At 42.6% G+C, this 26346-nt stretch overlaps 1 protein-coding gene across 8 annotated transcripts in view; it reads left to right on the top strand.

The window, feature by feature from the left end:
- The first annotated feature begins 3393 nt into the window (after window positions 1-3393).
- Window positions 3394-26346, top strand: part of LOC138814051 (LIM domain only protein 7-like) — a 193392-nt gene continuing 170439 nt past the window's right edge. For 4 of the 8 annotated variants that reach the window (XM_070002833.1, XM_070002829.1, XM_070002831.1 and 1 more), the window contains exon 1: window positions 3395-3596. In XM_070002833.1, coding sequence (XP_069858934.1) covers window positions 3537-3596 — 60 coding nt within the window. In that variant the 5' untranslated portion in view covers window positions 3395-3536. Of the gene's footprint in view, window positions 3597-26346 lie in introns of all 8 variants that reach the window. The other 4 variants (XM_070002837.1, XM_070002836.1, XM_070002830.1 and 1 more) reach the window with 3 other exon arrangements.

Below are 26346 nucleotides of genomic sequence, written 5' to 3'. Positions count from 1 at the left end.
GTCTCTTGCAAGCAAAAACTTGGAAAAGATAGAGGTACAAAATCTCTATTTACAACTAACCACAACCACTGCTAAAATTTTCCAATCTGTCTTAATGTGGCAAATATTATAAGTAAAAAAAAAAAAAAGGCTGGGAAGGTGGCTCAGTGGTAGAGTTCTTGCCTTGCATGTATGAAGCCCTGGGTTCGATTCCTCAGCACCACATAAGCAGAAAAAGCTGGAAGTGGTACTGTGGCTCAAGTAGTAGACCACTAGTCTTGAGCTGAAGAGCTGAGGGACAGTGCCCAGGCCCAGAGTTCAGGCACCATGACTGGCAAAACAACAACAACAACAACAAACAAACAAATGCTCTGAGGATCTCGGGTCAAAGCCATCCTGAGCAGGAAAGTCTGTGAAACTCTTTTTTTTGTTGGTCATGGGGTTTGAGCTCTGGCCCTTGGCGCTGTCCCTCAGCTCTTCAGCTCAACGCTAGCACTCTACCACTTGAGCCACAGCGCCACTTCCTGTGAAACTCTTATTTCCAATAAACCACCAGAAAACCGGAGTGGCGTTGTGGCTCAACTGGTAGAGCACCTCCTTGAGCTGAAGAGCTGAGGGACAGGAGCCAGGCCCAGAGATCAAGCCCCAGGACCGACAAAAAAAAAAAATACTACCCACCAGAGTTTAGGAGGCTCATACCTGTAATCATAGCTACTCAGGAGATGGAGATCTGCCGGTTGTAGCTCAGAGCCAGTTCGGGCAGGAAAGTCTGTGAGACTCCTATCTGTGATTAACCAGCATAAGGGACAAAGGTAAAGTACCAGCTTTGAGTAAAAAAGCAAAGGGATAGTGTGCAGGCTCCAAGTTGAAGCCCCAATACCTGCATGAAATTAATAAAAAGGACATACAATCCCTACAAGAGAGACCCTCTGAGCCTACACCAGGCTGGGACTCCTTCTCACTCTCTTCCATGGAGAAGTCTGTACTTTTCTCCCTGCTCTTACCTGGGAAACAGGTATGGAGAAGACCTCATATGGCAGTCAGGAGTCCAGGTTGGAGCTTATTATACCAACCCACCAAATGCTAAGAGAATTTTCATCTGGCATCTTACTCCCATTTTCAAATAAACTTTGTCTCTGCTCTTACTTCTCCTGTCTCATAATTCTTTATTTTGTGGAAAGAATCTAGTACTATTAGATGGTTTCATTTCTATACTTTTCAAAAGATGAAATTGCAATTCTTTGATTCTAGTCACTTTGGTAGCATCAGCTGCTCAAATCCCCATCCTGGGTCTGACTGTGACTTTGTTGCTAGAGGTTAGTTTGAGGTGAGGCTAACTAAACCTCTAGCAGTCATTTCCAAACAGTATAATACATGTATGTATTAATCACAGTTAAAAATAACCCCACAAAACCCACAGAATGTATGTTCTTTTAGTAGTTGGGATTCAGAGTCTAGAATTTTAAAAATGTTTGTATCACTTACCACACATAGCACTTTCCAAGTACAGCTTATTAGCTAAATATTTAACATAAGAGTTCTTGGATATCCCCAAAGAGGGAAATTTCTACCCCGTTTCTTTCATCATTCCATTCCCTCCACAAGTGTGGCCTGATTTGAGGGTAGGCAGATGCTGGGATGGGCCAGTCACTGGCCTCTCACTTCAGTAGGAACAATTGTATTTTTGAGACTCCTCAGCTCTTCTGATTATAGACAGAGCCAAAAAAAAAAGAGTTGAACAAAAATAAACCTACCAAATAAACACAGAAACCATCACTCCAATCCAGATGGTCTTCATTCAGAAGAGTAAATGGGTTCCAATCTAGCCTGTAGATCTCACTTCCAGGACATAGGAAATATAGAGAAAGAAATATGTTTAAAATACCACAAAGAAGCAAATAAGCCATAAGACAAATCAGATAATCAAATAATCAAATGCAGAGCCCAGTCCTTGGCTGGATTTCTTGATCTCAGTTGGCCAGCTGGAAAAGCTACTTTGGGAACTACATGGGGCAATCTGAGTCGGGATTGGGTATGAATGGTCACTTTTTGTTAGATTTAGGTCTGTGTGGGAATGGTTTTCAGTAACGCCGAGAAGAGTCATTTTAAAGAGGCTGTGTATGTTGGAAGGTCTTGGACTTCAAAACTCTGCTGTAGAAAGGGTGAGGGGTGCAGTAAGAAAAGGCGCCAACACATGTTGAAGGCAGGCCTGAGAGGTATTCAGGACACCAGCCTCTGCTATGTGTGTGCCTTTCACATCAGGAAACGTAAACAACCAGCCTCTATTTCAACCCGGGGAGCCGATTTTCAGTTGAAGTTTAGGTGAAGTGGCACGTGGTGACCTGGATGGGGCTTCCAGAGCCTCCGAGGGGGAAAGAGCTGGTGGCTGTCTGAAACCTGAGTTCGCTGCCAGCATTAGAAAGGATGGGCCCGGGAGCAGCAACTCCAGCACGCTGCGGGGCCCGAGTAACTCTGTCACCTGGCTGCCTGCTGCGTGGAGCCAGGGTCGGGGTTTGGCTCTCAGGTGAGGATGGTGACACGGTGACACGTCCTGAAAGGGGCAGAGCAGGCCGGCAGGCGAGAGAAACGCCAAGTTTGAACCCTCTGTAATTAGCAGGGCTTTGAGTGGCAAGTCCCTTCCAACACACCTGGAATCCGTGGGATCGGAGCCGGCCCCGGGGTGGCTGGGGCGGGGGGGGGGGGGTGACTGGCTGCACGTGCGGGTCATTCCCTTCACCTGCGGGCAGGAGGGAGCGGCGGTCCCCCGGGGTGGAGATGGGGGGGGGCGGGAACCACCGAGCCTGTGGGGGAGGCGGGGAGGGGGCGGAACTGCAGGACCGGGCGCCGCCGGGGCGGGGTCCTGCGGGGTCCAGCTGCAGGTGAAGGCGGGCCCGGCGGGGTCCGGCCGCTTTCGTCCCTGGAGGGAAGTTTGTTGGCCCGGAAAGGTGCAATTGTGTGCAGTTATTCCTGGTATGTCAGGCGGGCTGGGCGGCGGTGAGGAGAGACGGAGGGGAGGGAGGGGCGAGGCAGCCGCTTCCCGGGGCCCCGGGGTGGGGTAAGGGGAGACGGGACGGGCGGAGGCGGGAAGGATGCGGGTGCCGGGGGCGCATCTCCTCCGGGGCGAGGACCGAGCGTGGCCCCCTGGTGGATGCCACCCCTGGCATCTCCCCGCCCAGCGGGTCGGATCTCCGAGGGGGCCCGGGGGAGGGGGGGCCTGGGCGGGGCCCCGCGGGGAGGAGGGCTGCGCGGCGGGCCGTGCGGGGCGCGGCTCCCAGTCCGGTGCTCGTTCCTCGGCGGCGCGCGGGCGCGGGCTTGGGTCCCGCGGGTGGCTGCAGGTTTTGACTTGGGGAAGTTTGGAGAAAGCCCCGCCCACCGGCGCGGGTGGATTCCTTAAACTGGAACTTGCGAGCGCCACAGAGGGGAGGGGAGCCGGTGCTGGCAGCCGGAGCGTCCGTCCTCTCGCCGGGCCGAGACGCGTGGGGGACACTGCGGGCTCCACGGCGCGCACCCCACCGAGCCTGTCTCTCCTCTCGCTCTGTCCCGGTCTAGCCCTAGTCATGGAGGAGGCAGAGGTCGACTGCTCCGGGGCGTTCGCCGAGGCTCAGAGATGGGTGGAGGTGAGTGCTGGTCCCGGCGTCTCAGGGCGGGCGTCGAGCGGGGACGGTGTGCCAGGCTGCAGTCTGGGGGAGCTTTGCAAGTGCTGCCTTTAATGCCCATCTTAGTTTCGCGCCGCCCCACGGCCCCGGGGTGGCCACACGGAGGTCCCCCGAGGTCCCTCGGCGATCCCCCGCAAGAGCCCGGGACCCGCATCCCCGACGACCCGTCCGGAGCGTGGGGCGCGCAGCCGGGCCAGCAACTTAGGGCGCATTTCTTGGGGCTGGCCAGATTAAAGGTGCCCCGAGCCTGCCCGGTCCCGGGCGCGTTCCGTGTGGGCAGCGACCGGGCGGCCGCTGGAGGAGTCGGGCGCACCTGGAGCGTGGCTTTCTGCGGGCCGCGGCCGGACCCCGGGAGCGCGGGGCTGGGGTGGTGGTGGGGGGCCGTCACGGGTTTCTAGATGGTTGTTGGGAAAAAGATATTCTGGGACCACTCACCCCAAGGTTGCTGCTTTCTCCGCCGTGGCTTTCCCAGGAGGTCTCCCATGGCTTTTCTTCCCGGAAAGACTCTGCATCAAAGCTGGAAAGCTAGGAGGTCTGTGGTTTTCTCTCGCCTGAATTCTCCCTTCTCCTCTTTCTCCCTATCCTCCTCTCTCCTCTTTTCCTTCCTCTCTCCTTCCCTTCCCCTCAAAGATTTGGATTATGTATAAATATTTTTTTCATGAGAAAAATAACATTCTCAAGAATACTCGAACAGAATTGAATCATTATGAAGGGTTCCTGCCAGTGATCTTAGCTTCTCAGGAGGTTGAGTTCTGAGGATCATTGTTCAAGCAAAGTCAGCCTGGGCAGGAAAGTCAGTAAGGTTCTTTTCTCCAATTAATCAGCAAAAAGCAGAAGTGGGGCTGTGGCTCAAGTGGTACAATGCTAGCCTGAATAAAACAAACAAACAACCCTCCCCCCAAAAAAACCCAAAAACAAAACCTAAGGGATAGCTCCCAAGTCTCTCTCCCTCCTCTCTCTCTCTCACACACACATCCCAGAACAAATCATTCCTATCTTTTAAAAAGAAACATAGGTATGTGGAAGAATACAGAGAATAAATGTCAACTGTTGTATTTCTGATACTGAATGAAAGAAATGTGAACTATGAGTAACTCTGTCCACTAGCCTGTAGGGCTATAAGAGATACAAGAAATTAGTAGAAGTGTAAGAAATTACCTAGTTTTGGATGTCTTTCAGCATTGAAACCTTGAGCTGGTCTGAAGGTGACTTACCAAGCTGGAGAGAAGCATAAACACTGTACTTTGAACTGAAATGAGAGTGGAAAAATTCCAGCAAGGTAGTTAGGAGCAATAACTTCATTCATTCATAAATCTTAAAAGTTAAGGCTTGCAACTGTAATTTTCCATTAGTAATGTTTGCTCTGCATAATTTTAGAAAACCAGCTTGACACTTCATGTTTGAGTGCTGAGGATGGAGGGAAAGAATGAAAATACAGGAACATTTTCCTTTCCTTTCCTTTCCTTCTTCCATCCTTCCATCCTTCCTTCTTCCCCCCCTCCCCCACTTCTGCCTTACATGGCTCCTGTGTGGAGCTGGTATTTGCATGTTTTGTCTTTGCGCAGGAAATATGTCAGTGTGGATCACTTTACACTCTTCTCTTTTAGCATTTAGATTTTACAAAGGTAACAATTCCTTGTTTGTGCCAGCTTGCTCATAATTGTGTGGGGTTTTGGTGAGACATTTGTATGTAACAAACTCCGGGAAAGTGTGATTATGATTATAGAGACTCGTTGTGCATGGTAAATGGGCTAGTCTTTCTACTACATGAAGCTATTTATCAGAAATGAATGCACAGGTCTGTATGCATACACTGTGTGCTGTTCATTATTGCCAGACTGCCAAGGGGATCTAAAGCTTTCTTCATTCCTTTCATATAGTTAGTGAAATGAAAATTAAGATTCCCCCCCCCAAGCCACTTGGATCACTGTCAATTGTTAAAGATATGTGCATATTCAAATATTCTTGGGGGATCTTCTGGAAATTGGAAGTGGTAGCAGTGGATTCATTGATAGTTTTCTTTTTTTCTTTTTGTTTTGGTGCTGATACTGGAGCTAAAACAAAGAGTGGGGCACCATCCCTTAGCTTTTTCACTTGTTTGTCTACTTCTTCTTCTTCTTTTTTTTTGGGGGGGGGGGTCCGGTCGTGGGGCCTGAACTCTGGGCCTGGGCGCTGTCCCTCAGCTCTTCAGCTCAAGGCTAGCGCTGTACTACTTGAGCCACAGCGCCACTTCCGGCTTTTTTCTTTTTGCTTATGTGGTGCTGAGGAATCGAACCCAGGGCCTCAGGCATGCAAGGCAAGCACTCTACCACTGAGCCACCTTCCCAGCCCCCTTGTGGTCTACTTCTTTTTTGGGGGGGGTAAGTACATTCTTTTTTTTTTTTAATTTTATTTTATTTGTGAACATACTGTACAGAGGGGTTACAATTACATGGGCAGGATAATGTGTACATTTCTTACCAAGCATTGCAGCCTCCTCCTTTTGTTTACCCTTCACGTCCCTTCCCAGCCTCCCCCCTCCCCCCCAATCCCAATCCTTCTCCTTCCCCCCCATTCCCCCTCCCCTCCCGCACCGACGTTGTAAAGCTCATTTTGGACATGACAACTTGTACTTGTCATTGTTGCAACAGGTCCACCTGTATCCTTAAACAACTGGTTTTTCCCCATCTCCTCCACAAGTTATACTGACATCAAATATAGTGAAAGCAGGGGTTATTCTGTGGGGGAGGGACATACAAAGCAACAAAGAGATAATCTTATAAATGCGTTAGAAACACATGCATGAAAGAAAAAAAACATTAAAATACATATCTAAGGGTTCATTTTCCTGACATCACATTATCTGACCTTTTCCGCTTGACTCATGCATATACTAGATATTGCAAATAAGGGAAACCATGGGACCTATGTTTCTTTGGGCCTGGCTTACTTCACTTAATATAATTTTTTCCAAGTTTTTCCATTTCCTAACAAATGGGGCAATGTCATTCTTTCTGATGGAGGCATAGAATTCCATTGTGTATATATACCACATTTTCTTGATCCATTCATCTACTGAGGGGCATCTGGGTTGGTTCCATATCTTAGCTATGGTAAATAATGCTGCAGTAAACATTGTTGTGCTGGTAGCTTTAGTGTGGTCTTGTTTGTAAACATTTGGGTAAATGCCCAAAAGTGGGATTGCTGGGTCATAGGGGAGTTCTATGTGAAGTCTTTTGAGGAACCTCCATACTGCTTTCCAAAGTGGTTGAACAAGTTTACATTCCCACCAACAATGAAGTAAGGTTCCTTTCTGTCCACATCCCCTCCAGCATCTGTTGTTGTTAGAGTTCTTGATTTTTGCCGTTCTAACTGTTGTGGTCTACTTCTTGAGCCACACTTCTACTTCTGGTTTTTGTTTTACTTGGAGATGAGAGTCTCATAGATTTTTCTGTTTTGACTGGCTTTGGACCAAGATCCTCAGATCTCAGCCTCCTAAATATCTAGGATTACAGGGGCAAGCCACCTGTGCCCAGCTAATGTGTTAGGTTTATTTCTGTAGTCTGGGCCCACATTTCTCTATCTTGTTAGCTTTTTTTTTTTTTTTTTTACAATAATCAAAACACATATTTTATGTTTGGTCCAAAGCAGCAGAATAAAATCAATCTCATTGTCATAATGTATTAATTTTAAGAACCCTTATTTGAAGATAAAATGTTGATTCTGAAGTATTTTATAAAGCATTTTGGAAAGTAAATAAGACTATAGTGTAAATTTCTCTCTTTGCTACCATTCTTGCTCCATTTTATCTCTTCCATGACTTTCTTTGTGTATATTAAAGCATAGTGGATCATTCACACATATATATGTGAATATATACATAGATACATGTATGTATACTTACATGTATATGTACATTCACAATGTACATAGGTTCATATGTATATTTACACATATATGCATATGCTATAATATATAACGTGCATATAGAATATGCCCGCTATTTTATGTTCAGCTGTGATTTTCTGTTTAATCATAATATTCGTTTGTGTGTGTGTGTGTGTGTGTGTGTGTGTGTGTGTGTGTGTGTATGTGTAGGTGTAATGCTGAGGATTTAACCTAGGGCCTACAAAGCTAAGGAAGTGCTATATCATGGAGTTACAACTCCTGGCCCAGCACCTACAGTTTTGAATATCACAAAGTCAAGAAACTCAAGTAAGCAAATTCCCATATCAGTATGTCTTTATATTTCCATTTTCTGTCAGTGATTTCTTTTTTAAAGAGCAAATATGAATGTGATATGGTAGCTCACACTTGTCATCAGAGGTTGGGAGGATCCAGGGCTCAGGTCAGCCTAGACAAAAAAGTTTGCAAGACACCATCTTAGTGGAAAAAGCTGGGCTAGATAGTGTGTGCCTGTTATCCCAGCTATGGTAAAAAGCCAAAAATCGGAGGATCATGGTCCAAGTGCAGCTAGGCAAAAGGTGAGACCTTAAGTTAAAATAACCAGTGCAGGGAAGGACTGGATACCTGCCTTGTCAGTAGAGCCCTTGTCTAGAAACCACGATGCCCTGAAAACCCCAGGCTGCAAATAATGAATGAATGAATAAATAAATAAAGTGTTAGTCTTATAACCAAAGTTAAAGTTGTTATTTTTTGAAGGGGTGGGGAGAAGGTGAAGTGGGAGGGCTAGTTGTTATTGTTTCTTTCCCTCCCTCCCTCCCTCCCTCCCTCCCTCCCTCCCTCCCTTCCTCCCTTCCTTCCTTCCTTCCTTCCTTCCTTCCTTCCTTCCTTCCTTCCTTCCTTCCTTCCTTCCTTCCTTCCTTCCTTCCTCAGGCCTGTGGCTTAAACTCAGGGCCTGGGCACTGTCTCTGATCTTCTTTTGCCCAAGGCTAGCACTCCTCCACTTGAGCCACAGCCCCACTTCCAGCTTTTTCTTTTTATGTGGTACTGAGGAATCGAACCCAGGACTTCATGCATGCTAGGCAAGCACTCTACCACTAAGCCACATTCTCAGCCCCCAGTTGTTATTGTTAATTGCTTTCTCTTTTTGTTTATTTCAGATTGACTATATTCTTTATATATGTGTGTATATATGGTATATCTTTCATGTATTTGTGTATATTACATATATGCATACAAATATACATATCTTATTTGTCTCAACAAGTATAGAAAAGCTATCCTTTATGATACCCATCCCCCCCCCCATGATACTGGGTTATTACCTGGTTGGAAAGGCTGTTTGGAATATTAATAAAGCCACAGGGCTAGTTTATGATTAAACATTGGTTTACAACTGAGTTATGTAATGGTTTGAAGGCAAAAACCAAGGAGAAGCTTGATTCCAGCAAGGTCACCGAGTGAGTGATGGAGTGGCAGAAATACAGCCTAGACTCTCTAATTTTAGTTCTCTTCTACAGCACCTTTTAATTTTCCATACCTAATAGTTGCTTCTGTCTCTCTGTGTGGGACTTTGAAAAGCCTTACAGTAAACAGATAAAATACTGATGAGATTAAGAACTGGGTAGGTGGGTCTGGGCTTTGAGTCATTTTTATGACTGGGACAGAACAGACTTAGTTCACCACCTCCTGTTCGCCTGCCCTGCATGTTATCTCTGGGTGTGATTCTTCCAGTATCACTGTCATCCTGTAAAAGGACCTAAGAGTGCTAACTTCAGTTCATTGCCAAGTCTGGCACCAGAATATGAGTCCTGCAACTGTGGGTATTCCAATTGGTCCACTCTTCCACCTGTCTCAAGTTTTATCCTTTAAGCATGTGCTGGTCATTAAATTTTGGCTTATTTTGTTTGTCTTTCTGCTCAAGAATTTAAAATGTTCTTTTTTTTTTTTTTTAAAGGATTTCAGTATTGTGGGTCTTCTATTGCTATGAGCAAAATACCTAAATGTTTTCCTACTTTTCTTTGTAGACTTCATCTTTTCTACTCATAGTTACCACCGTCTGTTGTGTAAGAGTTGGCATGGGGTAAATGAATGCTCAGTGCATACAGCCTTACATGCAGCAAAGAGGTAAAAAAAGGTCTCATGAATGTGTTCTATTCCTTTTCATGTGTACATATTTAGAATGAAGTCAAAAACATGCATTTGAAAATGGTACAGAATGCATACAAACTGTGTGTGTGTGTGTGTGTGTGTGTGTGTGTGTGTGTGAAGTGTGTGAATGAGTGAATATTGGAGCTTGAACTCAGGGTCTTGCACTCTCAGTTGGCTTTTTCCACTTGAGGCTAGAGCTCTACCACTTGAACCACAGCTCCATTTTCAGGTTTTTTTGGTAGATAAGAGTCTCACAGACTTTTCTGCCCATGCTGGCTTCAAACATAGATCCTCAGATCGCAGGATTATAGGTGTGAGCCACCATTGCTTGGCTGAAACATTTTTGATAGTTACATGTAATTTCAACTACAGATTGAATTAAGACTTGGTCTAAAAGTTCCTCACTCTATAATGAACTTGATGTTTAAGCAAGTATAATCTATGCTTGTAACTAGTAGCTGAGTCCCAGCCTGTCATAAGTAGTGGCCAGCTGTTCAAACCAATGCACAAAAAAGCACAAATAAGACAAATGCCAGCCTGTAGTCAACGAGGCTGTCTCTACACCTCATTCCTATTTTCTGAATGCAAATTCTTAAAAAAAATTTTTTTTCTGGCTACAAAAACGGTATCTACCCATCTTTGGTGAGGTGGGACATTTTAAACTTATTTTTTGGTCCAGACTACTAAACAAATAAAGGCAATCAACAACTGCAAAACTCAACTTATTGTGATTTTGTGTTTTAATATAATCAACAGGGATGGAATGAAAATGCTATGATGGTAGAAAATTGGTTTAAAAATCCTAAGGTTATGTGCCCCATCATGACGCTCCTTGCTCCCATGGTGCAGTGAGCTTCTTCTCATTTGCTTCTTCTCATGCTGGAATTTCCCGCTCAAATGCTTGTGTGCCCGTTCAACCAATATAAAGGGTGAAGTGACACATGCACCACCTATCGAGCAATCAATTCAAAGTCCAAGGAGGAGATACGGGATGATCCCGGTACTATAACAATCACCTCTGGAGAGGACTCCATGGACTCCTCTTTGGGCCCCTTCTTCTGATGGATATTTGAGGTCTTTCCTTTTACTTATTTATTTGTGTGTGTGTGTGTGAGTGCGCACCAGGCCTGGGGCTTAAATTAAGGGTCTGGGCCCTGTACTGAGCTTTGTTGCTCAAGGCTAGCACTCTGCCACTTAAAGAACAAATTTTTGTGGTTAGCTGGATATAAGATTCTCGTGGACTTTCTTGCCTGGACTGGCTTTGAATTAAGATGCTCTGATCTCAGCTTCCCGAGTAGTTAGGATTACAGGTGAGCTACTAATATTCAGCTCAGAGTAGTTCATTCTTACAATGTTTACATGCAGTGAAATGCACAGATTTTTAGGTGTACGGTTGCAAGTCTTTTGTCAAATGTATCTAGCCATGTAACCAGGCCTTCTAGGTCTAAAGTGGTTCACATGTTAGAATGTTAAGGCTTTGAGTTCAAATCCCAGTACCACATTACAAAACAAACTCACCTCTCAGAAGGGACCTCATTCTCTGACCCTCCTAAAAACATCAGAGTTCTAGTTTCTCACACTGTAGATTTCTCAAGACTGAGCAGTCAAGAACTGTTTCCATCCTATTTTCCTTTTAGCACCTTCCAATAAAGTTCAGGTTGCCTTTGAACTCACAAGTAGCCCAGGCTGGCCTTGAACTCGCCATCTTCTTCCCTCACTTTCCCCAGTACTGGGATTATGTGCTGGCACATGGTATGCCACCATTTGGCATTTTAATTTTTCATGTAGCATTTTGCTGTTTCTTGGACATAGCATCTCCATCTGGCAAATAAGACAGGAAATCCTAGGAAAGGGAGGAGTGGCCAAAAGTGAGGGCCTTCCTCAGCCCTGATGGGAAGGAACTGATTCACACAAATAGGAACCAGGGCAGGGATGCCATTAGAACTGGCTGACTCCAGGAAGCCTAAACAGAGAGGCGGAGGGACTTCCTGAGGAACTGGGAGGGTTCAGGACAGTGTCCGACATTCAGAGCCCTTTCCATACACCAGTGCGCTGAAGGCTGCAAATGATAGCTTCTTTCATAAAGTAGAGGAAAATAAAGAACTTATACCTTTAATAAAACACTGCCTCTAAACCAGTGAGGGAACAGGCGCACTGGGGTGAAGGGAAGGAATGAGTTCATACTTACTGATAGTATCACATAGCTTGGAGCTAATTTGCAGTCTTTTTCAGTGACTGCAAAGCTGAGAACATTGACTTCTTCAAGTTCTGGGCAGAATTAGGAATTAGCATTTGTATTTTCCTCCTAAACAAGTAGATGAAAGAAAGATGCATATTAATGCCCTTTTTCTCAGATGATGGAGGAAATGGAGCGTTTATGGAACAGGTAGTTCATTGGATTTCCTCCAATGAGGGAGAGGCAGCTCAGTGACCTCAGAGAAGGCTAGCTGGAATCCTGGTTGCCCATGAGAAGGAATCTAAGGACTCTGGTGTTTGTTCAGCCATCTGTAAGGCACACACACACACGTCCTAATGCTGCACGTCGGTGTGTGTGTGTGTGTGGGGGGGGGCTTGTGCTCCCACCAGAGCCTGTGCAGATGCAGGCAGTCTGCTTCTAGTTCTCTTCGTGTGTTCAGGACTCAGCTCTCTTCCTCTGATGCTGAGTGCTTTGGGTTGGTAAGGACCTTTGTAAGACTAATGCATTGTTTTTACCTCTGCCCTTCCTCTTCAAACTGCTTCTCAACCTACTAGCATTTGTATTCAATATAGAAAAACATACCAAGTGCTGGTGGCTCATGCCTGTAATCTAGCTACCCAGGAAGGAGAGATCTGGAGATCATGGTTAGAAGCTAGCCTGGGAAAGAAGGTCCATGAGACACTTATCTCCAGTTAACTCCCCAAAAGTCAGAAGTGGAGCTGTGGCAGAGTAGTAGAATGCTATCGTTGAGCACAAAAGCTCAGGGACGACACTCAGGTCCAGAGTTCAAGCCCCCGGACTGGCATTAATTTAGAGAATGTTAGTTATGAGAACAAAGCAACTTCCACCCAACCTTTTCAGTGTGTCAAAGGTCCACTGTTTTTGTAGTTCCCACATACAGATTGAGTTGTTGGTGATCTATTATTGCCCCACCCTTCTTGACTTTATGCTTGAAATGGACCTCTTTCATAAATGGAAGGAAGATACACAGAATTTATGCCATTACTACACAGTGATCCTGAAGCAGTAAGGAGATGGACCCACCCCCCTGGGTAAAGGTTCTCAAACGCTTGTTGAATGAATGTATGTTTTGTGTCCACTCCAAAGATTGGGCTTCTTTAATTGGTTACAGATCTCCTTAAGCCTGTTAACTATCAAAAAATGTCTTGGAGCCTGAGGAAATGATAAATTATGCATATCTGGGCTTACACTTTAGTTTGCAAAGGTAATTACTGGGTGTGTGTTTAAAAACACCTTTGATGTACCAAAGCTCTTAATAAGGATAATAGCCGTCATATCTGTATAACTTTGGAAGGAAGGTTTAACCTACTCAATGCACTGCTTTGCTTTAAAGAGATGGGCGTTAGCAAGTCCTACAGATGAATCACAGTGGCTCCACTAAGAGTCTATCCAAAGATTATAACATACCCCTGAAGACTAGTTCTTCATCGGGTGCTAGCAATAGCTCAGCCTTGTAATTCTAGCTTCTCAAGAGGAGGTTTGGAAGATAACATGGTGGTTTGAAGCCATCCTGAGATCTCATGCACATAATAACTAGCAAAAAGCGTGGAGATATGGCTTCTTTGTAGAGCACTAGCTGTGCAAGCAAACTGAGCTAGCTAAAAGCTCTGAGTTCAAAACCCAGCACCATCGAACAGTTTTCATTATTCTTATTTCTGGGGTCAGGAGCTCCATTTAGGGCTTCTGTGCATTTTTGTGATAGCACTAGACATGACTGTCTGCAGGTGACAGACAGTGGTGGTGATCATGTTGAGACAGGTTTGAACAGTGTTGTCTGGGTTCAGAGGGCAGAATTGGGACTACTGTGTTCTCACTGTGAGGTTTCTTAGTCAATAGTGACCTGTTTGGAAGTGAGGCACAAGTACCTCTTACCTATAATCCTAGCTACTCAGGAGGCGGAGATCTGCTGATCAAAGGTCGAAGCCAACCTAGGCTAAAAAGTCCATGAGACTCTTATCACCAGTTACCCATCAAAAGCCAGAAGTGGAACTGGTGGCTCAAGTTGTAAAGTGCCAGCCTTGAATGTAAAGCTAAACAAGAGTATGTTTCTGAGTTCAAGCCCTGGTACCAGCACATGTATATCCCTGCATGAATGTGTGTGTGCGTGCCTGCATGTGCGCACACATACACACACACAGAAGACTCTTCTATCAAGAACTATATCCTAGTGAACTGACTTGAATACTGAATTGCTTCTTGTGAAGGTATTCTCCATCTTTTAATTAGAGATGGAATCTGGTGGTCTTTTCTGCCAAGGCTGGCTTTGAACTTGAGTCCTCCAGGTTGCAGCCTCCTGAATAGGTAGTATGATGGGTGTAAGCCACTGGTGCCTGGCTAGAATCAGCTTCCTGTGTGACTTCCATTTCAGTTGATCATGTGTACTCCCAATTGTACAAACTTACCAGATAGTGCTTTATAGCATGTGCCATGGGTTGGTTTTTGGTACTAGTTGTTGAAGTTGTGGACTTACTCTTGCTAGACAAGTGCTCTACTAGTTGAGTCATGGCTCAGCACTTTTGTTCTTTAAATTTGTTTTTCAGATAGAATTTCATACTTTTGTCTTGCCTGGCCTCAAATTGCTCCCAAATAGCTGGGATTATAGAGTGCTCCACCATGCCCAGCTTATCTTTTCTGATAAGGAAAGTTTCCTGGTCATGTTTTAGGCATATATACTGGAAATAAGACTATGATAAGATATTTTCCCTTTTTGCTTTGATTGAAATTTGGCTTAGATATGTGAACTCAGAAAGAAATATCTAAATTATTTTGTTATATGACCACTTTATAATCTTAAAGGAAGAGAAGACATTGCTAACCTCATTATTTCTTTAGTTCTATAATTCCTCTTGCTCAGATTTTTATGTCTTACATTTCCACGTGAATGAGAAGAAAAATAAGCAATCAATTTTTTTTGTTATCCAAAGAAAGTATTGTTAGTCTGTCAAAAGCATCAAACATAGTAGGTCCAACCTTCACTCTTAAGATATTACCTCTTAATATATTTAATTGGTCTATTTCTCTTGGTACTTTTTGTTGTTGTTGTTGTCAGTCATGGGGTTTAAATTCCGGGCCCAAACGCTGTTCCTCAGCTCTTCAGCTCAAGGCTAGTGCTCTACCACTTGAGCCACTGTGCCACTTCCACTTTTCTGAGTGGTTTATTGGAGATAAGAGTCTCACGGACTTTCTAGCCCGGGCTGGTTTTGAACCACGATCCTCAGGTCTCAGCTCCTGAGTAGCTAGAATTACAGACGTGAGCCACCAGTGCCTGGCAATTCTCTTGGTACTTCTAGTTGTCCTTTGTGGATCCTAATCATTGGTGTTAGTATATATTAGAGCATTCTAAGGTCTCATTTTCCACATCTCTCCTTTGTGCATATTCTCTTCCTAGCAGATGGTATCACGCCTGTAGAAACTTCATATAACTTCTCTGTAGTAAAGGCTTCTCTCCTTATATTCCTGGACTGGACCTTGTTCCCGAACTCTTGACTCGAGTAGAGAATAATCAGGATTTCCCACTGTAGGCACATGTATTTATTTTTTTTCAATTTTTTATTGTGATTAAAAATTTTCACAGTATTGTGAGATAGTGATGCTCAGTTAAAGTCACAAACACATTCTAACTTTCCTGGAGCAAATTGTCTATCACGGTCTATAACATTTATGAGTTCTATGAGCTTTGCAATACAGTTATTTCTTCCACATTGGGTGATATGTACATTTTTTTTTTTTGCATAGCATCAGCTGGTCCCTCTTTCCCACTTGTTCCCTCCCTCCCATCGCTGCCATTGAGTTGCTTAGTTCATTTTGGTCAATGTCCAGTGCAGCTGATGGGTCCCGCTGTTATATGTTTTTCCCTGATTCCCTCTAGTTCTGTGTTGTCTTCCTGGTTCCCCTCTGGTGTACACGTATATACCATACATGTGATCAGCTGCATGGGATTATTTAGTAGTGATCCGACCAGATGAATGGAAATCCTTTGTTTCTTAAGTCCTGTTAATTTTGTCATATCACCTAACATTTTGGATTTAACATCCACTTATCAGGGAGACCATGTACCATTTGTCTCTTTGCTCTTGAATTATCTCGCTCAACATGATTTCTTCTAGCTCCATCCATTTCCCCGCAAATGCCATTATTTTGTCATTTCTAATGGCTGCATAATATTCCATTGTAGGCACATGTATTTAAAACAAGACTCTTATTTCTTCTCCTCACCCTACCTGCTCCATTTCTGGTCCTAGTAAGTGATAATTATGTTGCTTTACCTCGTTGCTGAGACTCACAAATTTGAAGTTATTATTCACATCCAGTGATGTGAATTGTACTCTGATGGAATTGTACTCTTAAGACCACAGAACTGAAATTATCAATGCAGGTTACTATATAACACCTTAAATTTGAAGCACAAGGCTCTGTTCTATTTTAGAAAACCATGATGTGGGTTTACTGAAGATCATCCGGAAGTCACTTAGATCTTGTCCTGACATTATTTCTCCTTTCCTGAATGGGAGAAAACTATCTCCTCTCCTCAGTTTTTTTTTTTTTTAATCTCAAAATAATTTTGTCAGGATATTTTGTTTTCAAAATTTAGAAGCATGTTATGTGAATGGTTTTGATATAGCAACTTTAAAAAGCGTATAGAAGCATATTAACCACATGTAGCAAGAAAAGGAAATAAAACTTTTCTACCTTTTAATGTAGTTGTCTAGTGAGTGACAATATGGACTTTGCCCTGTCATATGCCTGTTCATTTTCTATGGGCCAGCATGGTAGAGGGCTAGGGGAGCCATAGGCAAAGCTCAGACATGAGAGACCCAGAATAGAATATGCCAGCCTAAATTCTGACAACTATAAAGGAAAATTGCAAGTTGGCTATGAGGTTAATTGAATGTGAAATACATGTAGCAATTCAACAAATGGCAATTGCCATATTATTGTTGTGCTATTAGAATCTTGTAATGATAAACATAGATCCTTAGATGATTTGTTTGTTTCCTAGGAAAGTTACTTGGTGTATATAGGAATGTGTGTGTGTGTACCATGGTGTATTTAGATAATGTCTTATTTGTTCTGACATTTGATTTATAAAGATGAGTCTTTGTTAAGTTCTCATATATTCTTTTTTAAGAAAATATATTCTTAAGCTGCAATGAAAACAAAAAGTCCTTCCACCAATGAGACTTTGAGTAATTTTGTCCCTCCCTTTCCCTTCTTCCCTTCTTTCTTTCCAGGTTTTACTGTGAAGATCAGGCTGGCTTTGAACACAGATCTTCTGCCTCAGCTTCTCATGTACTAGATTATAAGTTTTTCCAACCAGTGTAACTCCTGTCTCCTTTCTCTTCCTGGGAATCCATGTGTTATTTTAGCATTCATTAACTATGAATTCTTTCCTATCAATAGTCTTTTAGGAAAATCCTACGGCTAGTGGACTAGTCATGGTTATTGCTGTTGAAAATACAGCTAAATGTTCCTGAGCTCAGGGTTGTCTCCTTTTAACTGCTACCTGCCTACTTGAAGCATCAGATGAAGGAGTTGTGTATATAGAGTCCATATATTAAGTTTCTTCTTTTCAAAGATGTCTTTTTTTTGGGGGGGGGTCCTTATAGATTACTGTAGGGATATTTGTCTGTCTTTGTCTCAGCTATTCTTTGTTGCTTACACATCTTTTTTTCTCTTTAAATTACATTTCATGTATTTCATGTATGTGTGTGTATGTGTCTTTTGTGTTGTCTTACTAATTTAGTTCATCTGCTTTCAGTTTAGAAAAGGCAATTGGAAGACCTTTCAAGAACATTTTATAATGCCTTGATGAAAATGAGCCTAATGAAATATTTTAGAGACAAGCTTTTATAGTCCCTGAAGAAAGTGCACTTTTAGATGTTTTATTCAAAGAATACAGTTTATACAACTGTTTCTTTTTAAACCATCTTGCAAACATTTTTAGAGTTGGAACTTCTTATAAGACCTGAAAGGTACAACTTGCCAAATAGTTGATACTTTTGAAATTTGGGCCTAGTTCTGGTAAAAGAATGTGGTTGACAGCCACACTACCATTTACAGTAATCCTTTTTATGTAAGGAAATGCATCTACTTGGCTTAATAAATTCCAGATGAGTTTCTGGCAGCTTGATGATTGCCAAGTCATTGAAATTCAGGTTTCATTATTTCGTTTAGTTACACCGGCCCTCTCTGCTTGTGGTGGCCTGTGTGGTGTTCAAATGCTATGTAAAACTGGAGCACTTTCAGGGGGTCATTTTGGGGTACAGAGTATGATGCCTCTGCAGTTGGCATGATCTAATCTGAAAGTTGTCACACATTTCCTGCTCCAGGGTTAACCTTGACCATAGGAGATCAAGTTGAAGACCCAGGAAGTTCTGCTTGTGTCATACAGAACTTCCTTAAAAGCTCACCTAGGCATTTCCACTTACCTCTCTTGCTAAACTCTATAGGGATGTCTGCAAAATGTTTTTAGCTGAGCACATCATTATTTTCAATAACATGGTGTGTCCATTACTAAGGAGGAAGAGATTTTCCAGTATTTGGTTGGCAGTTAAAGGTCATGTTTATTGGTTGATTTTTTTCCCATTCTCACAGCATTTTGCTTGGTTATGATTGCAATAATTGTATCAGCTCTGAGGATTTTATAACACTGCTTTTCCTCTCTTTCTGTTTCCTCTTTTTCTGTTTCTTTCCAGTACCTTCTCTGTTTTTCCTTTTGTTTTACATCGGAAGTTTAAAAAAAAAAAACAACTTTTTAGTGATCTTTTCTTACCAGTTTGCTGCATTCTATGCCAGTCTTGATACCAACCATGTTCCTCATTCCTTTCCCTTGGCAAAGGACCCCTTGCTCCTGGACTCTGGACATTTCTGGGAGAACCAGCATATGCTTCGTTTCCTCTCTATCCATCACCTCTCCTGAAGTTTAAACTTCATTCTACTCAGTCAGGAAGATGATTCCATCTACTTTCCAACTTCCAGAAGTTTCCTCGTTGTTTTAATCAACTCTTTCCTCTTTTCTGGTAGTCCTTTCTTGGTCTTTTGATGTTTCTCTCTTAGCTCTTATGAGATAAAGCCTTGAATTCCTCTGCTGCCAATTTGATGGGGTCTGGAGAGGCAATTAAGAGATGTGTAGATAGTTCATTGAGCAGAAGGTGGGTGTATGTGTGTATGTGTGTGTTTGTGTGTATTTTAGGCATTCAATATACAACTGAATAGTAGAAAAGCATGGAGTGAATGAGAATTACAATTCCTGAAGAGGTATCATTGCACATAAGTAAAGTGAATATCACTATATTAAAGTAAAAAAAATAATGCTTTTTTGAATTGGAGGGTGCACACATAAATCTTGAATCTGCATAATGGCATTAGACAAATTTGTAGCATGAATAATTAGTGAAAGTAGGACAAGCAGAAAAATCTCTACAATGAAGACTAACTATTGCCATAGATAAGTTCAAATTCCTATTTCTATTCCATTCCACTACCTGTGCTAGTGAGGGGTAACAAATGTAAACTGCAGCGGTGAGATCAGAATCAGATACAGAATCGAGCCCCATCCAAGCTCTCATCAGCCCAGCATTTGCCCACATGCTTTCATTACTTGGAGTGCAGCGTTTAGAAGGAAAAAATGAACCATGCCTACCATGTGATAGGAACCAGAAATGAAGTTTTAATTTAAAAATTTGTTGTTATCAATATTTGGTGCTGGGAGTTGAACTGAAGGCCTTGCCCCTTCTAAGTACATGCTGTACCAGTGAGGTATACACTACTAGCCAGAGATTGACCTTCCTTCCTTTCTCCTTCCCTCCTTCCCTCCTTCCCTCTCTCCCCTTTCCTTCTTTCCTTCTTTCCTTCCTTCCTTCCTTCCTTCCTTCCTTCCTTCCTTCCTTCCTTCCTTCCTTCCTCCCTCCCTCCCTCCCTCCCTCCCTCCCTCCCTCCCTCCCTCCCTTCCTTCCTCCTTCCCTTCTTCTTTCCTGTGTGGTACTAGGGATTGGGGATTAAACTCAGGGCCTTATGCCTGCAGAGGGATCAAGTACTCTACCACTTTTAGCCATGTGCCCCAACCCCTTTTACTTTAGTTTGTTTTTGGTAGGGTCTTGCACTTTTTCCTAAGCCTTCATTGGATCTTGGTCATCCTTCCTCCACCTCTTGAGTAGCTGAGATTACAGGTATGGGCCATTACTCCTGGCCTACGTATTAAATATTTTAATGCACCAGGTTCCTGGTGGCTCACACCTGTAATCCTAGCTACTCAGGAGGCTGAGAGCTGAGGATCGTGCTTCAAAGCCAGCATGGGCAGGAAAGTCTGTGAGACTCTTATCTCCAATAAACCACTAGAAAACCAGAAGTGGCGCTGTGGTTCAAGTGGCAGAGCGCTCGTCTTGAGCTGAAGAGCGCAAGGACAACACCCAAGCCCAGAGTTCAAGCCCCACGACCGACCAAAAAAAAATTTTTTTTTAGTGCTGGCATCATTGTTATATTTTGGGGTTTTGTTGCAGCACTGTAGATTGAACCCACATGCCTTATGCATGTTAAGGCAATTGCTTTACCACTAAACCACATCTGTGGCTGCCCTCCTTCCCCCCATCCCCACCTTCCCACAGTTTTCAATGCTGGGGATTGAACCCAGGGCCTTGCACATGTTGCACAAGCACTACTACTGAGCTATTCTCCATTGTGTGATTTCCCTACAAAACAGTGACACTCCTGTGGTGCTTCACTTGATTTAGCCACAAGTTCTCACTCTTCTCATTCTTTTTGTGCTGTGTAACTCAGGCTGGCCTTGAACTTGTGATCCTCTTGACTCTTTCCTGAGTTCTAGGATTATAGGTATTTACCATTACACCAGGCTGTTATAAGCTACAAAAGGGTGTAATTATATAGCACCTAGATGGTACAATCAGTTCTTCCTGAGTAAGACCGAAGACTTGGCATGTTAGAGGTTTAGATTCTGAAGGGAAGAAATGCCAAGTAAGAGAAGCAAAGCCATGAATGAAATTGAATGCAGTCAACAATAGCTCTGAATATACTCTGAGTCTGAAATAGCAGAGTCCAATGATTAGTTTTCTGTTAGTCTAGTGATTTACACCTGTACTTATGGTGCCATAAGTCACAGATAATTTATAGCTTGACATTGTGAATATTGGAAATTCCTATGTATTATATAAATGAGTTGAAATTGTATTATTTACTTATTGCATAATGATCTTAAAGTTAGCAAATAAATCATTGCAATCCATTGTGTACTTTTATTTCTCTTTGTAGCCATGTTGCATCTCTCAATGGAGATCATAATTAAATCATAACGCAACACCATTTATCTACCTACCTGCCTACTTATCTATATGCTGGTACTGAGGCTTGAACTCAGGGAGTCACCCTCTCAGTTTTGTTTTTTTTTCAAGGCTAGCACTCTACTTCTTGAGCCACACATCTACTTCTGGCTTTTTTTTCTTGTTGATTGGAGATGTGTCTCTTGGATTTGTCTGTCTCGGCTGACTTTGAACCGCAGTCCTCAGATCTCAGCCCCTAGAGTAGTTGGTTGGGGTTTATAGATATGAGCCACCAGCACCTGACTTTTTTTTTCATATAAAAATTACCTTTTTTTCACCACTAGCCTCTATCCTTTCCCCAAATAAGACATTTGGGACATATTTCAGATTCATTCCAGCAGCATACAGGTGACAACTTCCTGGGAATAGACTTTAAAGAAGGAAAGCTCTTATGAATATGTAGATGGGGTCAGGGAACCCACAAGAGTCCAGAACAGAGGTGGAGACCTTGAGGAGGCATCTCCTGAATGGCCAGAAAGCTTTGAGAAAGAAACACTATGGCTGAAAACCAGAAAGACAAATCTGGGGACCAAGAAGTCATTTCCCCTCCCCCCTTCCTTCATACTGAAGGGAGCAGGTCCTCTAATAGTTCCCTTAGCTCCTTCCTGGAGTCCTGTTAATGTAGACCCTGGAGAGGTGCTCAGCTTAGATGTGAGGTGTTTTTTGGTAGTTCATTAGAGATAAGATTCTCACAGACTTTTCTGCCTGGGCTGGCTTTGAACTCAGTTCTTTGATTCTCAGTTCTCAGCCACCTTTCTAGCTAGGATTATAGAGCACCAGTATCCTGCTCAAATGTACTATTAATATTTCTTAATATTGACCATCTCCAGCAATTGAGATTGGTTGTTCAAATTTATATTAATTTTTTTAACTTTAGCCTTTTTGGTATATTGGGATATTTTTACACTTTGAAACTTGGCCTGTGACATTTTCTCCTAAATTATGGCTTTGGAATGGCTGAATGCATACTTTGTATTTCTGAGGGGGTTGTCATGGTTATGGTTTCTGAGGTGCCATGTTTAGCCTGTGGTCACTAGACTATAGAGGGTTTATAGTTAGAACCAGTGGAGCAAAATCATAGCCAGGAAGTTTCCTCTGACTGTAAAACACATGGCTCTTGGAGAGGTTGTGTCAGTGCTCTTGGCTATGAAGAGACTTGGTTTAGGCTGGCATATTGGCAAGATCTCTGAGACCTGCCCTGTGGAGAGGGTGGGACTGGCTGCAGGATTCTCCTTCCCTGTTATTTTTCCCTGTCCAGTCAACGATCAAGGATGAACCAAGCATCATTCTTTATTTCTGTTGGCCATCCTCTCTGGTCCTCATAAAAGGGTGGTGGATTTTTAATCTCCAGTACCTCCGAATGTCATCTATTTTCAAATAGTCTTTTGTTGTTGTTGTTTGTGGGGCTTGAACTCTGGACCTGGGCACTGTCCCTCAGCTCTTCAGCTCAAGGTTAGTGCTCTACCACTTGAGCCACAGTGTCACTTCCGGCTTTTTCTGCTTATGTGGTGCTGAGGAATTGAACCCAGGGCCTCATGCATGCAAGGCTGCAAGCATTCTACCACTGAGACACCTTCCCAGCCCCATCAAATAGTCTTTTTATTTTCAGGTAGTTTGTGACAGGATCTCATTGAGTAGCCCAGTCTGACTTGAATCTTAGTGTATTCCCTAGACTGTCCTTGAACTTGCAATGCTCCTGCTTCAACTTCTCCAGTGCTGGGATTTCAGGGATGCATAGCACACTATAATTCTGGCTTTGAAAAATCTATTACTTCTGTCTTTTCATTGGTAATCAAGTTAAAATGGGATCATTAGGGCAATTGGATAGTTTCCTTACCCCAAGGGTGACTTTGAGTACAGAGATAGATGCATACTGATGGAAAGTGGCTCTGTGCAGATCAGGAATTTAGAGTGACATTTCTGTAAGCAAATGAATGGTAGATTGCCAGCAAGCCAGCTGAAAGTTGGGGAAGGCAAGAAAAGTCCCTTTTCTTACCTGTTTCAGGAGAGCATGGCTCTGCAATGCTCCCAATTTTAGGCTTCTAGACTTCAGAATTTTGAAACAATAAACTTCTGCTGTTCTTGGTGACGAAGTTGTACTATTTTGTTACAACATCCCTAGCATACTAATTAATACACTTACTATCACTGATGATAGCTGATTCGATAATTTTTTACCAATCTTCCGTGTGTGTGTGTGAATATGAATATGAATATGAATATGTTTGGGGAACATAATTTAACGTTCTAATCAAGGAACACCTGAAGCATCGTTCTGGAATTCCCACATTATAGACTTTGGACCAAATAGACTCAGCTATTATGCTCCAAGATTCCATCCTGGTAGACAGAACAGGGAAAGGATTTTACTTCCCGTGAATCTGTTTCTGCTTAAGAGTGACACTCTCTCCAAATGTGCTCCTATTATCTTCACACGCACTTCTCTAATTAAAGGTCAAGTTGAGCATCTCCTTATACCTCTGCATTTTTCTTCAATAAACACCCTTCTTAGATCTTTTTCATTGGTCACTTACTTTCTTACTGCCATAGAAATATGCTTTGTATTTGATATAATCTCTTGTATTTAAACATTTCAATTATCTTCTCCAAGGCCTTCACAGACCTCTACCACTTGAACCACACAGCTCTATTTCTGCCTTCTGACTTTTTTGGTATTTTATTGGAGATTAGAGTCTCAAGGACTTACCTGCATGGGCTGAGTTCAAATGTTGATCCTCAGATCTCAGCCCTGGGGTAGCTAGAATTATAGGTATGTGTTCCTGCTTCTTATTGATCATGAGGTGTATCTGTCATGTGTTATGAAGAATCTCCTCTTCAGCTTTTCAGAATTGATTTAGCTAGTTTAAATTAAGTTAGTCTCCTTCTCTTCTTCTTTTTCCTCCTTCCTTCTTTTCTTCATGCTTCTCCTCTTCCTCCTTCACTGTTTTTGGTGATAGGTGGTCTCCACACAGCCCTGGCTGTCCTCAAACTCCATGGTCTTCCTGCCTCAGCCTCCTGAGTGCTGGGATTTTAGACCATGTGCCATTATACCTGGTCTTAAATTTGTGTTTTTACCATATTATCAATGCACTAAGGTCTTCGATTAATTCTGCTAACATTTGATTGAAAGTGCTTGATTTTCCAGAGCGGTTGTGGAGAATTGACATCTTTACAATGTTTTTTTTTTTTTTTTTTTTTTTATCACATGTACAAACAATCTAATTTTTTCAAGTTTTTAAAAATATTCCTTTGGTATCTTAAGAATCATGGTTAAAAGTTCTTGATTAGAGGCTGGGAAGGTGGCTCAGTGGTAGAGCACTTGCCTTGCATGCTCAAGGCCCTGGGTTCGATTCCTCAGCACCACATAAGAAAAAAGCCGGAAGTGGTGCTGTGGCTCAAGTGGTAGAGTGCTAGCCTTGAGCTGAAGAGCTGAGGGACAGCACCCAGGCCCAGAGTTCAGGCCCCACGACTGGACCCCCCAAAAAAAAAAAGTTCTTGATTAAAGGATTAGGTTGAATCTAGGAACTTTATCCTTTTGCTGTTGGCTCTCAATAGTATCTTTTTCAATTATATCTTCTAATTGGTTGGTATACAAAAACTTCTTTTTTTGGTTGGTCGTGGGCCTTGAAGACGTCTGGGTACTATCCCTGAGCTCTTTTGCTCAAATTCTACTACTTGAGCTCTACCACTTTGAGCCACAGTGCCACTTCCAGTTTTCTGTTGGTTAATTAGAGATAAGAGTCACATAGACTTTCCTGCCTGGGCTGGCTTTGAACCTCCTGAATAGCCTCCTGAGTAGAATTATAGGTGTGACCCACCAGTGTCTGGCCAGTTTATCTTTTATTGAGAAACTAAACTACTTTATTAGCTCTAAGAGTTGATTTTTTTTTTCCTCTGTAGATGCACAAATCATCTCTAAATCATGGTTTTATCTCTTTCCTTCTATCTTCTTATATATATATCTTTTTTTTTCTTGTAACATTGGTCAGCAGCTCTTGCATTATGTGGCCTGTTTGACTTGTTACTGATTTAATAATATTGTATCCAAACATTTATATTTTTCTGTTGTTATATTCAATGTATATATCATTAAGAAGTCTATACTACTTTGTTCTGTAGTTTTTGGTAAATATAACTTAAAAATAAATTTATATGCATTTTTTCCTCTATTCTTTGTTTTGAGAATATTTATTACAACTAGATGTTGAACTATATCACAGTAATTTTTAACGTTCATTAGAATTATGTGAGTTTTTTCCTTAAATTCATTCATATGGTAAATCATACTGACAAATATAAGAAGCTATATTTCCTTCCTTGGGATAAATCCTTCATCATGAAGACTTTTAAAAATATGCTGTTTGCCTTTGTTACTTGGCATTTTCAAAACATTTTTTCTCATTTATGTTTGTCAGTGAATTTCTCCTGTATTTTATGTGTGGACATTATGCAGACAAGGGATTGCAATTTTATTAGCCTCCTAAAATGAATTGCGTTCCTTCCTTTCTTGTTCTGGGACAGGTTTTGTGAGTCTATTGATTTAAAAGTCCATTTATTTTTATGTTTGTTTTGGAATTTTGTAGAATTCTGGAAATCTATCCATTCTGTTTAGACTCTACCTTTTGTGTGTGTGTGTGTGGGGGGGGGGATTGTGGGGCTTGAACTCAGGGCCTGGGTGCTGACCCTGAGCCTCTTTGTGCTCAAGACTAATGCTCTACCACTTGAGCCACAGCACCACTTCCAGTTTTTGAGAAGTTAATTGGAGATAAGAGTCTCTGGAGAACTTTTCTGCTCAGGCTGTCTTTGAATCATGATCCTCAGATCTCAGCCTCCTGAGTAGCTAGGATTATAGCCTCCTGGCATCAATTTGAGTCTTTTATATCAAATACAACATAGCTTGGTGCTAGTGGCTCATACCTGTAATCCCAGCTGTCTAGAAGGCTGAGACTCTATCTTCAATTAACTAGCAAAAGCTGGACTGGAGGCTTGGCTCAAGTGGTAGTGCCAGCCATGAACAAGCAAGCCCAGCAAATGTGAAGCTCAGAGTTCAAGTCCTGGTCATTTCAGTTATTTTCCCTATAGAGGTTAGAACTAGGGCTTCCTTAGGCTGACTAAAACCAGCTTGTTT

Source organism: Dipodomys merriami, unplaced genomic scaffold (assembly GCF_024711535.1).
Source record: "Dipodomys merriami isolate MVZ:Mamm:240054 unplaced genomic scaffold, mDipMer1.0.p SCAF_6, whole genome shotgun sequence".
NCBI lineage: Eukaryota > Metazoa > Chordata > Mammalia > Rodentia > Heteromyidae > Dipodomys > Dipodomys merriami.
Note: the sequence above shows the minus strand (reverse complement) of the source record. Positions and strands in the feature narration are given on the sequence as shown.